This window comes from Lycium ferocissimum, chromosome 2 (assembly GCF_029784015.1).
Source record: "Lycium ferocissimum isolate CSIRO_LF1 chromosome 2, AGI_CSIRO_Lferr_CH_V1, whole genome shotgun sequence".
NCBI classification, from domain to species: domain Eukaryota; kingdom Viridiplantae; phylum Streptophyta; class Magnoliopsida; order Solanales; family Solanaceae; genus Lycium; species Lycium ferocissimum.
In genome coordinates, this window is record NC_081343.1 from 57095427 (window position 1) to 57109109 (window position 13683).

Below are 13683 nucleotides of genomic sequence, written 5' to 3' on the forward strand. Positions count from 1 at the left end.
TTGTATGATGCCCTGCAGTAAATAAGGCTTTGGAAGAGCATGGTATTGCAAGAAATAGTTACCGACATTGTCACGAATTTCCAACATTACATAGCAATGAAAGATGAAAAAAGCTACAAGAACAAAGTAAAATACAAGGATCCCCAACCTCATTCTCAAGAAAATAGTTTAAAAAAATAATTGTACATGTCCCCATAGAATGCACATCATCAGGGTATGCAAATGGTTTATAATGTTTCCGGTTCTTCTGATCATTCACTTGTTGAGCTCATCTATTGGAATGACTTAACCAGCATACATGAGGCAAGTACCTAGTCCATCATCCCAAGTCCTGTCATGCTTATTATTGGTTTATACCGTGTAAAAATCCTGTCCAAACAAACACAATGTACCAGCTTCATTGTTATGAAGCTAAAGCGTTCAACTTCTTTTCAAACATCTTAGCCCGCCGAAGGGCGTCCAAGGCCTCTGCCTGCTTTCCAGAACGTTTCAAGTTTAACGCCTTTACTTTCTCTGCCTTTATCCGCTCTTCCAAATGTTTTCTCTCATTGGAAGACTCGTCAGATATACCTGCTTCAGATAGTTTTGGCTCTGGTCTTTGAACAATTGGAGAGGCAATAGTGCTAGTCTTATCAGTATTGCCAGTTATAGGTTTTTTTGTTTCCTGTCGTTCAGGGCCTCGGGATACAATAGTGGTATCTGCAATTCCAATTGCTTTTAAAGCAGAGAAAAGCTGAGGATCAAGAAAATCCTCAACACTCACATCCTCTGCTGATTCAGCTGTGGGGTCAGAAGACATCGTTGTATCTTGCGAAGACGCATCTTCCAACTGGCTCTCAATAGCTTTTGCCAATTCAAATTCAGCATCAGCTTCTTCGGTCCTACCTTCCCTTCGCAACTTAAGTGCTTGTCGTTTGTGGCTGAGAGACTGCTGCTGCAACTTAAACCGATCACGTCCAGACAATGGCTTTGGACCTGAGCTTGGACTTACTTCTTTCTGTCCAACTTGAGATATATTTGGAACTTTGTGCGGACTAACTTCCTTTTGTCCAACATGCGGGGTATTAGGATGTGCCGAGACTGTGGTACTACTGGTACCCGGAGTCTTTTCCTCCTCAAGGCGCTTCTCTAAAAGTTTTGCCTGTCGAAGTTCCTCCTTGGCTTCTGCCACTTTCCCTTCTCGCTTCAAGGCAACTGCTTTCCTCTTGCGAGCCAGTATATCTTGACGAAGGGAATCTTGATCAAGCTGCGAATTAGCTTCCTGGGCAGTTTTTGACTCGGAGATGCTTGGTTTCCCATCTGATTGAGTGACCTCTTTTGGTTTATCATGAGTAAGAGTGGCTTTGTTTGCCATGTCCTCAATTGGGCTCTTTCGCAAATCAGATGGAGGAAGCTGTGGGTTCTCAAGGGGAGAACCAATAGCTTCACGTTCTTTCTGCTCATTTGACTCAGTTGGAACCCTGTTAGACATAGATTCTTCAATTTCAGCCAATTGCTCTTCTAACACTTTAGCCGCTTTCATCACTTCCTCTGCCTCCTCAATCTCTCCTTGGCGTCTCAATGTGAGGACCTTTCGTTTCAAGCCCAGAAGTTCCCTCTGGATTTCACCTTTACTCTTTCTAGATGCTCGAGGTTGGATGTTACTCGTAGCTTCCTTAGTTAGGGACTCACTAAGATGAGAAACATTATTTTCCCCTTGAAATGACGCAGATGGACCATTAGCTTTTTCATCATCCTGCCAGCCCAAATTATTAAGCAGTGAAAGATAAGTTGGGTCATGGAGGTCTTGATCTGTAACCTCTGCCTCTTCATCTCCAGCATCAATATCTGCAATACTTTCATCCAGCTTATTCCCAGCAACAGGCTGCACGAATTTTGGTGGATTATCAATATCTTCAAGTTGCTTCTCAAGAATCTTGCCTTTTTCCAATTCTTCTTCAGCCTCATCCAACCTTCCTTCCCTTCTTAAAGCAAGAGCCTTCTTTTTAATACCAAGAAGCTCTCTCTGGATCACTGACTTACTCTTTGGTGCTACTTTGTGTTCTTTATCCTTCCTTTCAACGAACTTTCTAACATCCTCTTCACCATTATTTAGTTGTTCTTCAACCTCAGTCTCCAGTGTTTTTGCCCTCTTTAAAAGTTCCATTGCCTCCTTAGTATTACCAGCCCTTTTCTGGCTAAGGGCTTCTCTTTTCAGTGACTGAATTTCACTTAGTAACACTTCCCTATCAACCGGCTGGATTTGCTTTTCTGAAACTTCAGATTCAGCGGCATCTTCAGTCCAGCCCATTGACTTCAAGGCAGCTGCTATTTCTGGGTCATACATGTCATCATCAGTTACTTCAAAATTACCATCTCCAAGATCATCAGTAATTCCCAGATGGTTGTCAAAATCATGACTAGAATCTGGTTTATATCTAGCAGATAAATCATCAAATTTATCAGCATCCAGGCCACGTATTAAAGAGGAAAGCTCATCATCAGAATCTTCATCACCACCCAACAGTTCCTGCTCTTCTATTTGCTTTTCAAGAATTTTAGCCTTCTTCAATTCTTCTTTGGCTTCAGCAAGTTTTCCTTCCCGCTTCAACTGGAGTGCTTTTTTCTTATGAGCAATGACCTGTGACTTGTCAGTTCCATGAATTTTCTTTTCAGTAATGGTCTTTCCAGAAACTTCTCCAAGAAGTGCGGAAAGTTCACCCTCAAGGCTCATCGTTGCTGGCTTTTTGTCAGCAGTACGAAGATCCATATCTGACCATCCCAGTTCTCTGAGTTCAGACGCAAGATCATCCTTCTCTTTGGTAATTTGAGGACAAAGCTTAGTTTTCCGCCCAGACGCTTTGCCATCATCATTATCTTGCTGGACCTCAGTGACGTTACTGGAAGACAATGCTCTTTTACGATTTTTCCTCAGAGAGATCTCCAAAGCAGCAGCCTGCCTTTCAAGTTCTTTGCCTCTCTTAAAAGCCCTTAGAGCTTCTTCAGGTTTACCTGCAGCTTTTAGAGTTCGATGATTCTTTTTTTCTTCCATGGCTTGCTGACGTAATTCTTCAGGAGTAGTGGATCCCATCTCAGCCTGCTGTTCAGTCTGATTAATGCTTCCATCTCCAGCCTCATCTTGAACATTTGAACCTGATGAAGTGCTTGCTGAGTCTTGATCACAGGAAAGAACATCTGAGGTCCTTTCTTTACCCAGAAGCTCATTTAAAACTTCATCCTCACTCTTTGATGGAAGTCTTGAGGCCCCTATGAGAGACAACACTTGTATTTTAGAACAAGAAAGTAGTTTATTTCTCTCTGTTAGCACTGTGAGTATAACCAGTTATTTATACGGTACCTTTTGATGCTCTATTTTTGTGACCATATCGCATTTCAAAACGTGCAGCCTCTTCTAATCTTTTGCATGGTTCACATATACGCACCGGTGAATCACCTTGTCCGCGTAGCACCATTCTTTGCTGGGTACAGCTATTACAAAAAATGCCCCCGCACCTCCGGCAATGATGCTGAAATTTCATACGTGTGAATCACAACATAAGTGAAAGAAAACCACACACATACGGTATTCATATTTCCATTTAAACAAGCAGCAAGGAAACAGGAGAGGGGAAATAAAATCATATCTATAGCCTTGGTAGGAAGGAGATAAAAGATGACACCGATACTAATGGAAAAAATACTGTTATTGGAAAAACACCACTAAGGCAGAAAAGAGAAGTCGCAGCAGCCCCTAAATAATCATTACTAGAAACTTCAACATGTTACTTCTTAGAAAAAAGGGAGGATCATTTTAGGCAAGCCAGAAAAGCAGGTCTGTTAACTACTCCCGTCAATTTCTACCTAATGCAATGCAACCTATTCTGCTACAGCCCGCTACTGAAGAGGATTGGTTTTTAGGCAGCAATATTCAAAAAGTTCAGATGCTTCACACAAAAAGCAAGATTCCTAAGTAAGCGATCCGCAAACACTTGTTTGGGAGCAGCAAGACAATTTCCAGGTCAACAAAAGTTCCAGGCCACAAGTGTGAACGTTGTTTAGAGAGAGAAGCTGAACCACTACTGAATAGTTTGAGAAGATAATCATAACTCAGATATTCGCGAGAAGGAGGAAACTGGGGAAAAATCAATAATATCTGGGACAAATCGTTTGGGAGTATGAATAGCACACAAAAATGTCTATATTTTTGGGTTACTAGCTATGAGAAAGTTATAAACACTTTAAACTCAACTACTAGAAGTTATAAACACTTTAAAAACCAACTACTACTGTGGAGATAACACATCTATATAGCATCTTTGTTGTCAAGAAATTCAAGCAAATGAAGAAACTCTTCTCCAATAACTATAATTGTGGATAAGAGCACAAGTGGATGAATTGTATATTGGAGATAATGAGGGGAGAAAGAGGGGAGGGAGGAAAGAACCCTAGATTCCCATCCTAAAACCAACAATGATTACTTTTTCGTAACATTAAAGAAGATGGATTGCAACTATTCTTGTCCAAACACCGTTCCAATTTATATAACAATGAAATAGAAATGCATAAACTGTTTTCACCCAGGATAAAATAGATTGATTATCAGATGAACTTATTGTGTTTACGGCATACCAATTCAACTCTACAAAATTGGCTCTTCTACTGAAGGAGGACTACCATGAAACAACACCCACTAACGTGGCATGTCAGGTGATTCCTCTATATTTAGAATACAAAAGAGTTCTCTACAAGATACATTACTAAGCACTTAAAGTCAAAAGGACATGCATTAGCTAGTTGAGGAGGTGAAGAAAGTATAATATTATCAGCTCATTGAGCTGGTCTAAAGGATATCTAGAAATCTATTAAAGATGTCCCCAGCTAGAGTAAAAGTACAATAAAATATGAATGAAATTGTAATTTATTGTTCCCAATTCGTTGTAGAAAGAGGTTCTTGCTCCCTTGAAATAGGAGAACAATGAGCTATTGGGTTTGCCTTATTCTTTCTGTTAGGTGACTTTACTACCTCTGAAGGTCTCAGATGTTTTTTCGAGCATCCTGAACAGATGGTAGAGTACAATCGAAGCAGTAGCATACTGCAGGTATTATTATTTTCATCTTGAGCTGGAACAAAGATAAAGATGTACTGAGAAAGCTTGTTCACATCCAAAATTATACACAAATCCAAGTAAGTGGTCGAACTGGAACAAAAATAAAGATGTACTGAGAAAGCTTGTTCACATCCAAAATTATACACAAATCCAAGTGAGAGGATTCAGAAATCTAGAGCACCTGAGCACTTCAGTCTTGCCACTAAACCTAAAAATGAATCCCGCGGCGTCTTCCCCATTTTTTTCTCAATAAACATGTTCACGGAGAAAGTACTTCAATTGCCACACCATTCAGGAGTAAATTTGGGAGGATCAGCTATTTAATTCGAATTCAACATAAGGTCATTCCGTCGAGAATAATGTTTACAAGAGTTCTTCAACAATATGAAACACCTCGCAACATACTGGAGTAAGATACAAAATTAGAGACATTTTGATGTATGACTGGACCTTGGACAGATAAGAATTTTCATGAAGTCAGTAAACCAGTAAGAAGACGTGATTAAAAAAAAAAAAATTGCTGCAGGGCAAATCAACTGTTGAGAATGCACATATTACTCCCATTAGTATGAACATGTGATGCCTAAATGAAATGCTTATGGGAATCAAAACTATCATGCCAGATATGGATGTAAAGTCCAGGAGCTATAACTATTAAGGATATCTTTAGTCAAACCCCTTTTAATTTTTAGAAGTAAGTGAATTCCTTAATCTATGTGCTCAAGCCTAAAACATCAATTATTTTGAACTGGAGGGAATATGATGCAACAAATTCTGTAAACCTACAAGTCACCTTTACTGGGTAACTTTATCATTTTCCGGTTTCTCATAATATAGCAATAATTTGGGTTGACTCAGTAAAGAGTAGGATGCAACAAATTCTCTAAACTTAAATGTCACCTTTACTGGGTAACTTTATCATTTTCCCATAATATAGCAATCATTAGATCCTATTCCCTCCTGTTCATAATAATTCATATTTTGGGCTTGAGCACATGGATTAAGGAATTCACTTACTCCTAAATACTAAAAGGGGCTTGACTAAAATATCCTCAACTATGACATAACAGTTTTAGCTCCACTTCACATCCATATCTGACATAATAGTTCTGACTGCCATAATCATTTCATTTAGGCATCACATGTTTACTTCCAGCATTCCTTTTAAATTCAAAATTTATGTTTTCAAGTTTATTACAAGCGATAAAAATTTAATTCGACTTAACAATTTTCCTCGCTTTCAAAGGTATCATGTAAGCATTCCCCTCTGTGTTCGTGTTGTTAAATTTCAGTAAGGTTCCTTTAGTTCTTTGGTGAAAATTTCAGTAAGGTTCCTTTCAGTAAATTCAGTTTTGTTTTTGGTGAAAATTGTGATCTCAAGGTTTAATTTCCAGCCTTAAATGTCCTGTGGCAATATAAAGATAAGTCTGAGTTTAAAGGTAGTAGGTTGTGCATTTGCTGATGACTCCAACCTTCTACTTTGTTCCTCTTTAGGTTTATGAGCCAATGCACTAAAAAGATGATTTTTACCCTCCTATTTTGTTCCCCTTTTCTGCAAAATAAGAAAAAATCACCATATGATTCCCTTATTTCTGTTTGGTTAAGTTGTAATGATATTTTTTTTATTTTTTATTTTTGCAGGGGGAGGGGGGGTGGGGTGGCTGTCTCACTTGTGAATTATTATCAAAAGATGGGATTTTTGCTATAACTCCGCTATAGAGTACCCCAAATAAAACTTGACAGCATATTCCAATTAAGTCAACACAACAACATACCCAGTGAAATCCCACGAAGTGGAGTCCACTTCTGGGGAGGGTAGAGTGCACGCAGACCTTACCCCTAACTTGGGAGTTAGAGAGGTTGTTTCCTGTAGACCCTCGACACAAGGACAAGCAGTACTAAGACAGAAATAACGGGAGCAAATAAGCCATATACCATAAAAAGCAGGATAGAGTAGTCTTAAAAAAGAGGCAGAAACTACCACAAATTAATCCGATAATCGAAGTACAACAAACAACAAATAGTAGCATAAATCAAAGGACAATCCAATTAAGTCAAGGGGAAAAGTAAAAAGGAAATAACATATGAATTCAATCAAAACCTTATATTGACAAAATATTTAGGATCTAACATGTGATTATTCAAGAATCAAACTCCAGAATGATCAAAACTGAAAACCATGAGAATTCTCCTAATGGGTATTAATAAAAATCATATTTTTCATAAAGGGTATCAAGAAAAAGTAGAGAAATCTCAAACCTTGCGATTGATGAAAGTGAACTGAGAAGAACATGCTTGACAATGAGAAGCATCAACTACCCAAATATTCCCTCTCAGTGATGGTTTTGAAGGTAATCCGATCTTCTCCAACATTTTTTTCCAATCTTTAGCTTTGAAAAATAAAAATCAAGAATCCTCAGAGGGGTTCGGTGACTCTCTTTTTTCTAATGTTTTCGGCTTGGTAAAAGCGAAGGACATCGAGTGCAGCTAACCAAACGACGACGTCTATTTAAGTGATGTTTCGGCGAAAGTAAGAAAAAGAAAATAAATCAAATACGGAAGGCAAAAGGTCAATCTTTTTATTCATTTATTTATTATTTCCTCCGCTTCAATTTAAGTGTCTTACGGCCCATTGTCCATGACAACTTTTCACCTTTTTCCGGAATTTTTTTTTAATTTATTTGAAAATCAATGTTTGGTTATGAAAATTTCAAATATAACTTCAAGTTGTATTTGAAATCTGAAAAACACCTAAAATCCCGTTTTCATTTTTTTTTTTTTTTACTTTTTCACTTTCAATATGTTCAAACAATCAAATACTCTTTGTAAAAACTATAATCAAACGTAACTCCTTCTTCAACTCCAACTTTAAAATTCTACAAATTGAAAAATATTTGATCTTCATGGCCAAACGCCTACTTATTTTGAGTGGACACACAGTTTTAGGAATAAAAGATGACTTTTAAATTTTATAGTCCTAAGTTAAAGATGTATGTAATATAGTAAAATGTCATTTGAATATAGTGGTTTTAAACTTATCAGGTGGGATATTTTGAATTGTCAACTTACTAAATATAAAAAGAGACGCTATTTTTGGGACAGATAAAAAAAGGAAGTAATACATTTAAATTGGGAGGGAGTATTATTTTAATACGGATAATACCTAAGAAGAAATCGTGATCCTTCTTGCCAATAAAGCTTTGGTTTGATGAGGGGTTGGACAGGTTGAGATAAGTTTTTAAGTTTAGATTTAATAAGTATGCATCTGATTTCTATGTTGATATTTTTTATTCTCAAATATCAGTGTTTTGGCAAACTTAATTTATTTCAAAATACTGACGTTTTAAGAAAAAGATATTTATAACACTTCTTTTTTCAAATATTCTTACTATATATCAATTAATAAAACGTTAATTAAGTAAATTCTTAATGAGATAGTTTAGAAAAACTATTATATTTATGTCGTAAAATTAAGCTAAAAGAGTAACAATACTAAAGGATGAAAATCATAGAAATAGAGAGACAAGAGAGGAGAGATTTCTTATTCATCCAAATGTGTTCAAGTGTGTATAACTATTACATACAACCCAACTATATATAGGAATACATTGAGAACACTAAAAGGTGTGTCATAAACATGGGTAGTAACTATCTGGCGGTTATAGAAATAAAGTATGAGAGTAGTAGTCATAAAGTAATGAGGGGTACTTTCACAAGAGTTATGAACATAAAGTAGTGAGAGTTATATGTAGAAGAGTAATAGACATCCACACATTAATATTTTCATAACACTCCCCCTTGGATGTCTGTTGTTGGATAATATGCCTCGTTAAAACCTTACTAAGAAAAACCCAGTGGAAAAAATCCTAGTGAAGGAAAAAGAGTACACATATCTTGTAATATGCATTATCTGCTCCATCGTTAAAAACCTTGCCAGGAAAACTCAATTGGAAAAAACCTCGACTAAGGAAAAAAGAGTGCAGCGTGCATTTTACTCCCCCTGATAATAACATCATTTGATATTTCGAAGATGACACATTCAAATCTTGTATATCAGCTTCTCAAATGTTGAGGTTGACCATGCTGTCGTTAAAAATCTGCTAAATTGTCACTTGAATATCCTGAATATCTTTTCACCATTCCTTTGAAGATCATGTGTGAAAATAACTTTCAGCGAGACGTGTTTTATCCTATTCCACCTTCAACGTATCAATTTTTGTAGATGATGCCTTCCAATGATCTTATATACTAGCTTTCCAAGTGTTGTTATTGGTCATGTCTTTGTGACCAACTCACTTCCACAAAGATGTTACATCCTTGAGCTGATCCTGATATCAATATGTCATTTGCTTGCTTCACGATCATTGTTATCTTTGCATGATTTGCGTAAATAGCAAATAATTAACTTTTAGCAGAACAATATAAATGTCACACCCCAACTTTTGATAGGGCATGATGGGCACCCGACCCTTACTTAGGGCCGAGCGAACCCGCTGATTCTCGTGATACTCATAATCATACTGGACTCTTAAATCACGAGATGAGTGCATAATGTAAGCTGTTCAAAAAAACATGCTTTTCGTCTTTCTCAAATCAAGTAAAAACTGTAATCATAGGAAATTTGTAACATAAGGCATAATGATACATCGGCTTACAGAGCCGCTTACAAGACTGACATGTTATATACGTGACTCTGTCTGCAAAGTCTCTAACATAAATCAAGATACCATAACATAGATACTCGACTCGGCAACACTCCGGAAGGAAATGGAGCTCGCCAATCCCCCGCTGGAACATCTTCGCTAACATCCTCTACTCATACGTATACACTGCGTGGCATAAAACGCGGCGTCCATAAGAAGGGACGTCGCACGAATAATGTCGAGTATGTAAGGCATGGATAACAACATAATATAGATATGGAAGGTAACATGGAATAAGAGAGATAACCTGTGCATCTGGATGCCTTATAAGGCGGATGTCATGCATTCTTAGCCTTTAAAAAAAAAAACATTTTTGTACATATACATAGTACCATGCCCGGCCATTAAGGCTCGGTGTCATATATATAGTATCATGCCCGGCCATTGAGGCTCGGTGTTATCATATATATAGTATCATGCCGGCCATTAAGGCTCGGTGTTATCATCATTATCGTCGTAGTCATCATAGAAATATTCTCCTCTTTAGCATCGTCATTAATATTGTAAAAACATGTCCATTGTTGTTGTCATAAAAGCTTATAGAATCATAAATCTTCGATTCGGAACATAGGGACATTTTGGAAAATATTTATGGATTATCAAGAAAGAAGTCAGGCCTTGAATCATGAACTCTATGAATAATGAATTTCTAGTTTTTAGGAATAAACATATTTTTGGAAAACATTTATGGATTCACATAAGGGATCATGAGACCATTATTGGGCTGAACTGAAAACAAAGGAACTGCGCAAGGTTCTGAGGGCTTCCGCTTTCCTTCCGCGATGTGGAAGGAAAGCGCAATGTCCTGAAGCTTTCTGCGCAAAACTCTGTTTTTCCTTTCGCCGCAATGTTCTGAGGCTGGTTTTGAATGAGAAATCAAGGATCGGATTCTTGGCCTTTCGGGGTGACATAAGGTCGTTAACCCCCGAATAGTTTATGGAATTCATATCGAGTCCAAAGGATTAATCGATGACGATGAGTGAGATAATGTCTTAAAACCAATCAAACGACAAACCTTAAGATTTCAAATACAAAGCATAAGAATGAAATGGAATTTGTTATGGAACGCTCGTGTTTATGTACTAATTGAATTCATAAGGAAGGATTCATGCCAATAGAAGAAAGGGGCTAGCCTTAACATACCTGGAAGATAATTTCTCGACTTCCAACTTACTTCCGGTCTTGCAATTCACTTAAGATCATTCATAGCCTCGTAATCTACATATACGACCATTCATACTATTGTTAGGCTCATCGTCATATACTCGTCTTAAACCCTTAATTTAAATCCATTTAGAATCTGCCGAAATTCGGGCAGCATCTCCCCTGTTTATATGCCTAGCCCGAAATTACAATCCAATAACCAACAACAATAGCAACAATACCAACATCAACAACAATAATATTAACACCAAGATGCTCCATAACATCCCACACGATGTTTATTCAATTTCTCCATCAACAGTTCATTATGCGATCATTTCAGAACTTTATCTCCGTAGATAAACTGAAATTAATATTAATAAGGAGAAATTCATACCTTCTTCTTGATAGAGCAGCAATATCTTCAATATTCACTTTGAATCCAAGCTAATTCCACGGCAAGACCATACTACAATCGCAACTGCACGCTACCCGGACCTCGATTAATACTCCGTCACTTGAAATTACTCAAAATCCTCACTTTTATGATATATATTTACTCTCTCTTTGTTGCTGAATTTTCTGGAATATTTGAGGGAATTTTAGTGCAGAAAAATGGGGTTTTTGCCCCTTATATAGGTGCCAAAGTCGAGACCTAAAACTTTTATACACCGATTTCTTTATTTGCATACTTGGATATGTCCAAAACTCCATACAGTCTGTATAACTTATTCAACATCCCAAACTTAGCAAAACTTATTTTATTTTTTTCCGATTCGTTTAACCTCCAACCTTCGCGGCACTTACTTATCACTTGTTGAACATAACATAAACACTTATAACTTCAAACATAATCTTGTCCTTTGAGCTTATGTGACTAACCTATGATGCAACTCAACGCACGAGAATACGGGATGTAACAATAAATATGGCAGCACCCATATGCAAATAAATAACTTGTGTGCCATCGAATGTTACATAAAGCATATAATCTTCCTGCATTCGCATAACCAACAAATCCTTGACAATATGGTTAGAAATAATAAATCTAAACCAATATTTGATTTTACTCGAGTATCTCCACGTAGAAGTAAAATTATATCTTGCCAGCACATTAATAAAAATATTATCTCACGAATTATAAGAGTAAGAAATATAGGTGCACCAATTACACACATACATGGTACTTTTTGACCATTTTTGTGAGATCGAAATTGATCTTTCTTAATGTTAAGCGATGTCATGGCCGTTGGGGGTACTCAATAGAATCGCTTTAAAACCTTTTAAATCCTTCAAGGATTTTCATATAAACTTCATTGTCTAGCTAGACATGACAACAATTCATTATACGCATTCAAATTTTTCATGTATTGTCAGATTAATAAGAAACCTCATTGCATCCACCACAGGAGAACTTATCTCCATACAATAATGCTAGGATTTTCGCGAAAACCATTTATGCCACAAGGCACAAGCCGTACTTTATATCTTATGACTTTATTTTTCATTTTACTTTTCACACAATAATTTATTTGTACCCCCACTGACATTATATCTTGAGGTCCTTGGACTATAGATCTAAAATATCACTTTTTCAAGTGAAACAAAATATACTTGAATTGCGTATTTATTTGGCCAATCATTTATATGTCGCTCTTTGACCATCTTGATCATTTGCTCCTCTCCTTCTTCAAGGATTTTTATCTTTGGAACCGACCGGTCTATCGCCATACACTCTGTCCTTCAAGGACTTTAATTCAAATTAAATTTGGAGCATTTGCAAGCTGGAATATAATATTCAATTTTAGGTCAGCAAATCCGTCTGGCAGTTAACCTGAATTATCTTTTCAACGAGGATAATAGCAGTGATAATTCATTACATATACCACATTTTTCAGCCGCTTATCATCCCTCCCCCTGATGTTAGGAAATCTAAGATTTACCTCCCAATCTTATTTGGGGACCTATCATTTGTGCTTTATGGTGGAGCAATTAAATCATATATCGCCAATTCTTGACGAAGAATGAGCAATTCGTGTTGATAATGTATTGTAAAATCAAGCTAAAAGAATAATGATATGAAATAAGAAGGTAGACAAGAAATGTAGAGAGCAAGAGAGAACTTTATTCATCCTTCCACGTATTGTTCAAGTGTGTACAACTATTACATACAACCCAACTATATATAGGAATACATTGAGAACACCAAAAGGTGTATCATAAACACGGGTAGTAACTATTTGGGGGTTATAGAAATAAAGTGTGGGAGTAGTAGTCATAAAGTAATGGGGGTTACTTCCACAAGAGTTATGAACATGAAGTAGTGAGAGTTATATGTAGAGGAGTAATAGACATCCACACATTAATATTTTCATAACAATTTAAGGTTATTAAACTAAATGATATATATACAAATGAAAATATGAAGAAAAACGAAGTAATTCTTCAGTTGGTGCGAGGATATCTTGATCTTTTTAAAAAGGTTCAAATTTACTACAGCGGAATTTTCATTAGTCTAGTGATAATAACAATTTTGACTTGTTCCCTCCAATGTATAATAACCTAACTAAGTCGTATAACTCAAACAAACCTTGGATTAAATGTTCAGTTCAAAGCTCCACCACTTAGAACACATTTCTTCAATAAATAATACTCTCTTTTTTAGTAAATAAGTTGGGAAATTAAACTTTTTTCCTTTCTCGCAATTTTTTCCCCCCAACACTAACCTCATTTTTACTTGCATGGATGAA

General features: G+C 36.6%; 1 protein-coding gene across 2 annotated transcripts; it reads right to left on the reverse strand.

Moving 5' to 3' along the window:
* Nucleotides 1-18: 18 nt before the first annotated feature.
* On the reverse strand, nucleotides 19-7600 carry LOC132046274 (uncharacterized). Of its 2 annotated transcripts, none has more exons than XM_059436861.1 (3): nucleotides 7347-7600; nucleotides 3338-3506; nucleotides 19-3246 (listed from the first exon to the last, which is right to left on the reverse strand). In XM_059436861.1, exons 1-3 carry the CDS (start codon nucleotides 7458-7460, stop codon nucleotides 404-406), a joined length of 3126 nt encoding a protein of 1041 aa, XP_059292844.1. In that variant the 5' UTR covers nucleotides 7461-7600; the 3' UTR covers nucleotides 19-403. The 2 variants fall into 2 exon arrangements, with proteins under 2 accessions (XP_059292844.1, XP_059292845.1); XM_059436862.1 differs by lacking the exon at nucleotides 7347-7600 and adding an exon at nucleotides 5269-5434.
* Nucleotides 7601-13683: the final 6083 nt, after the last annotated feature.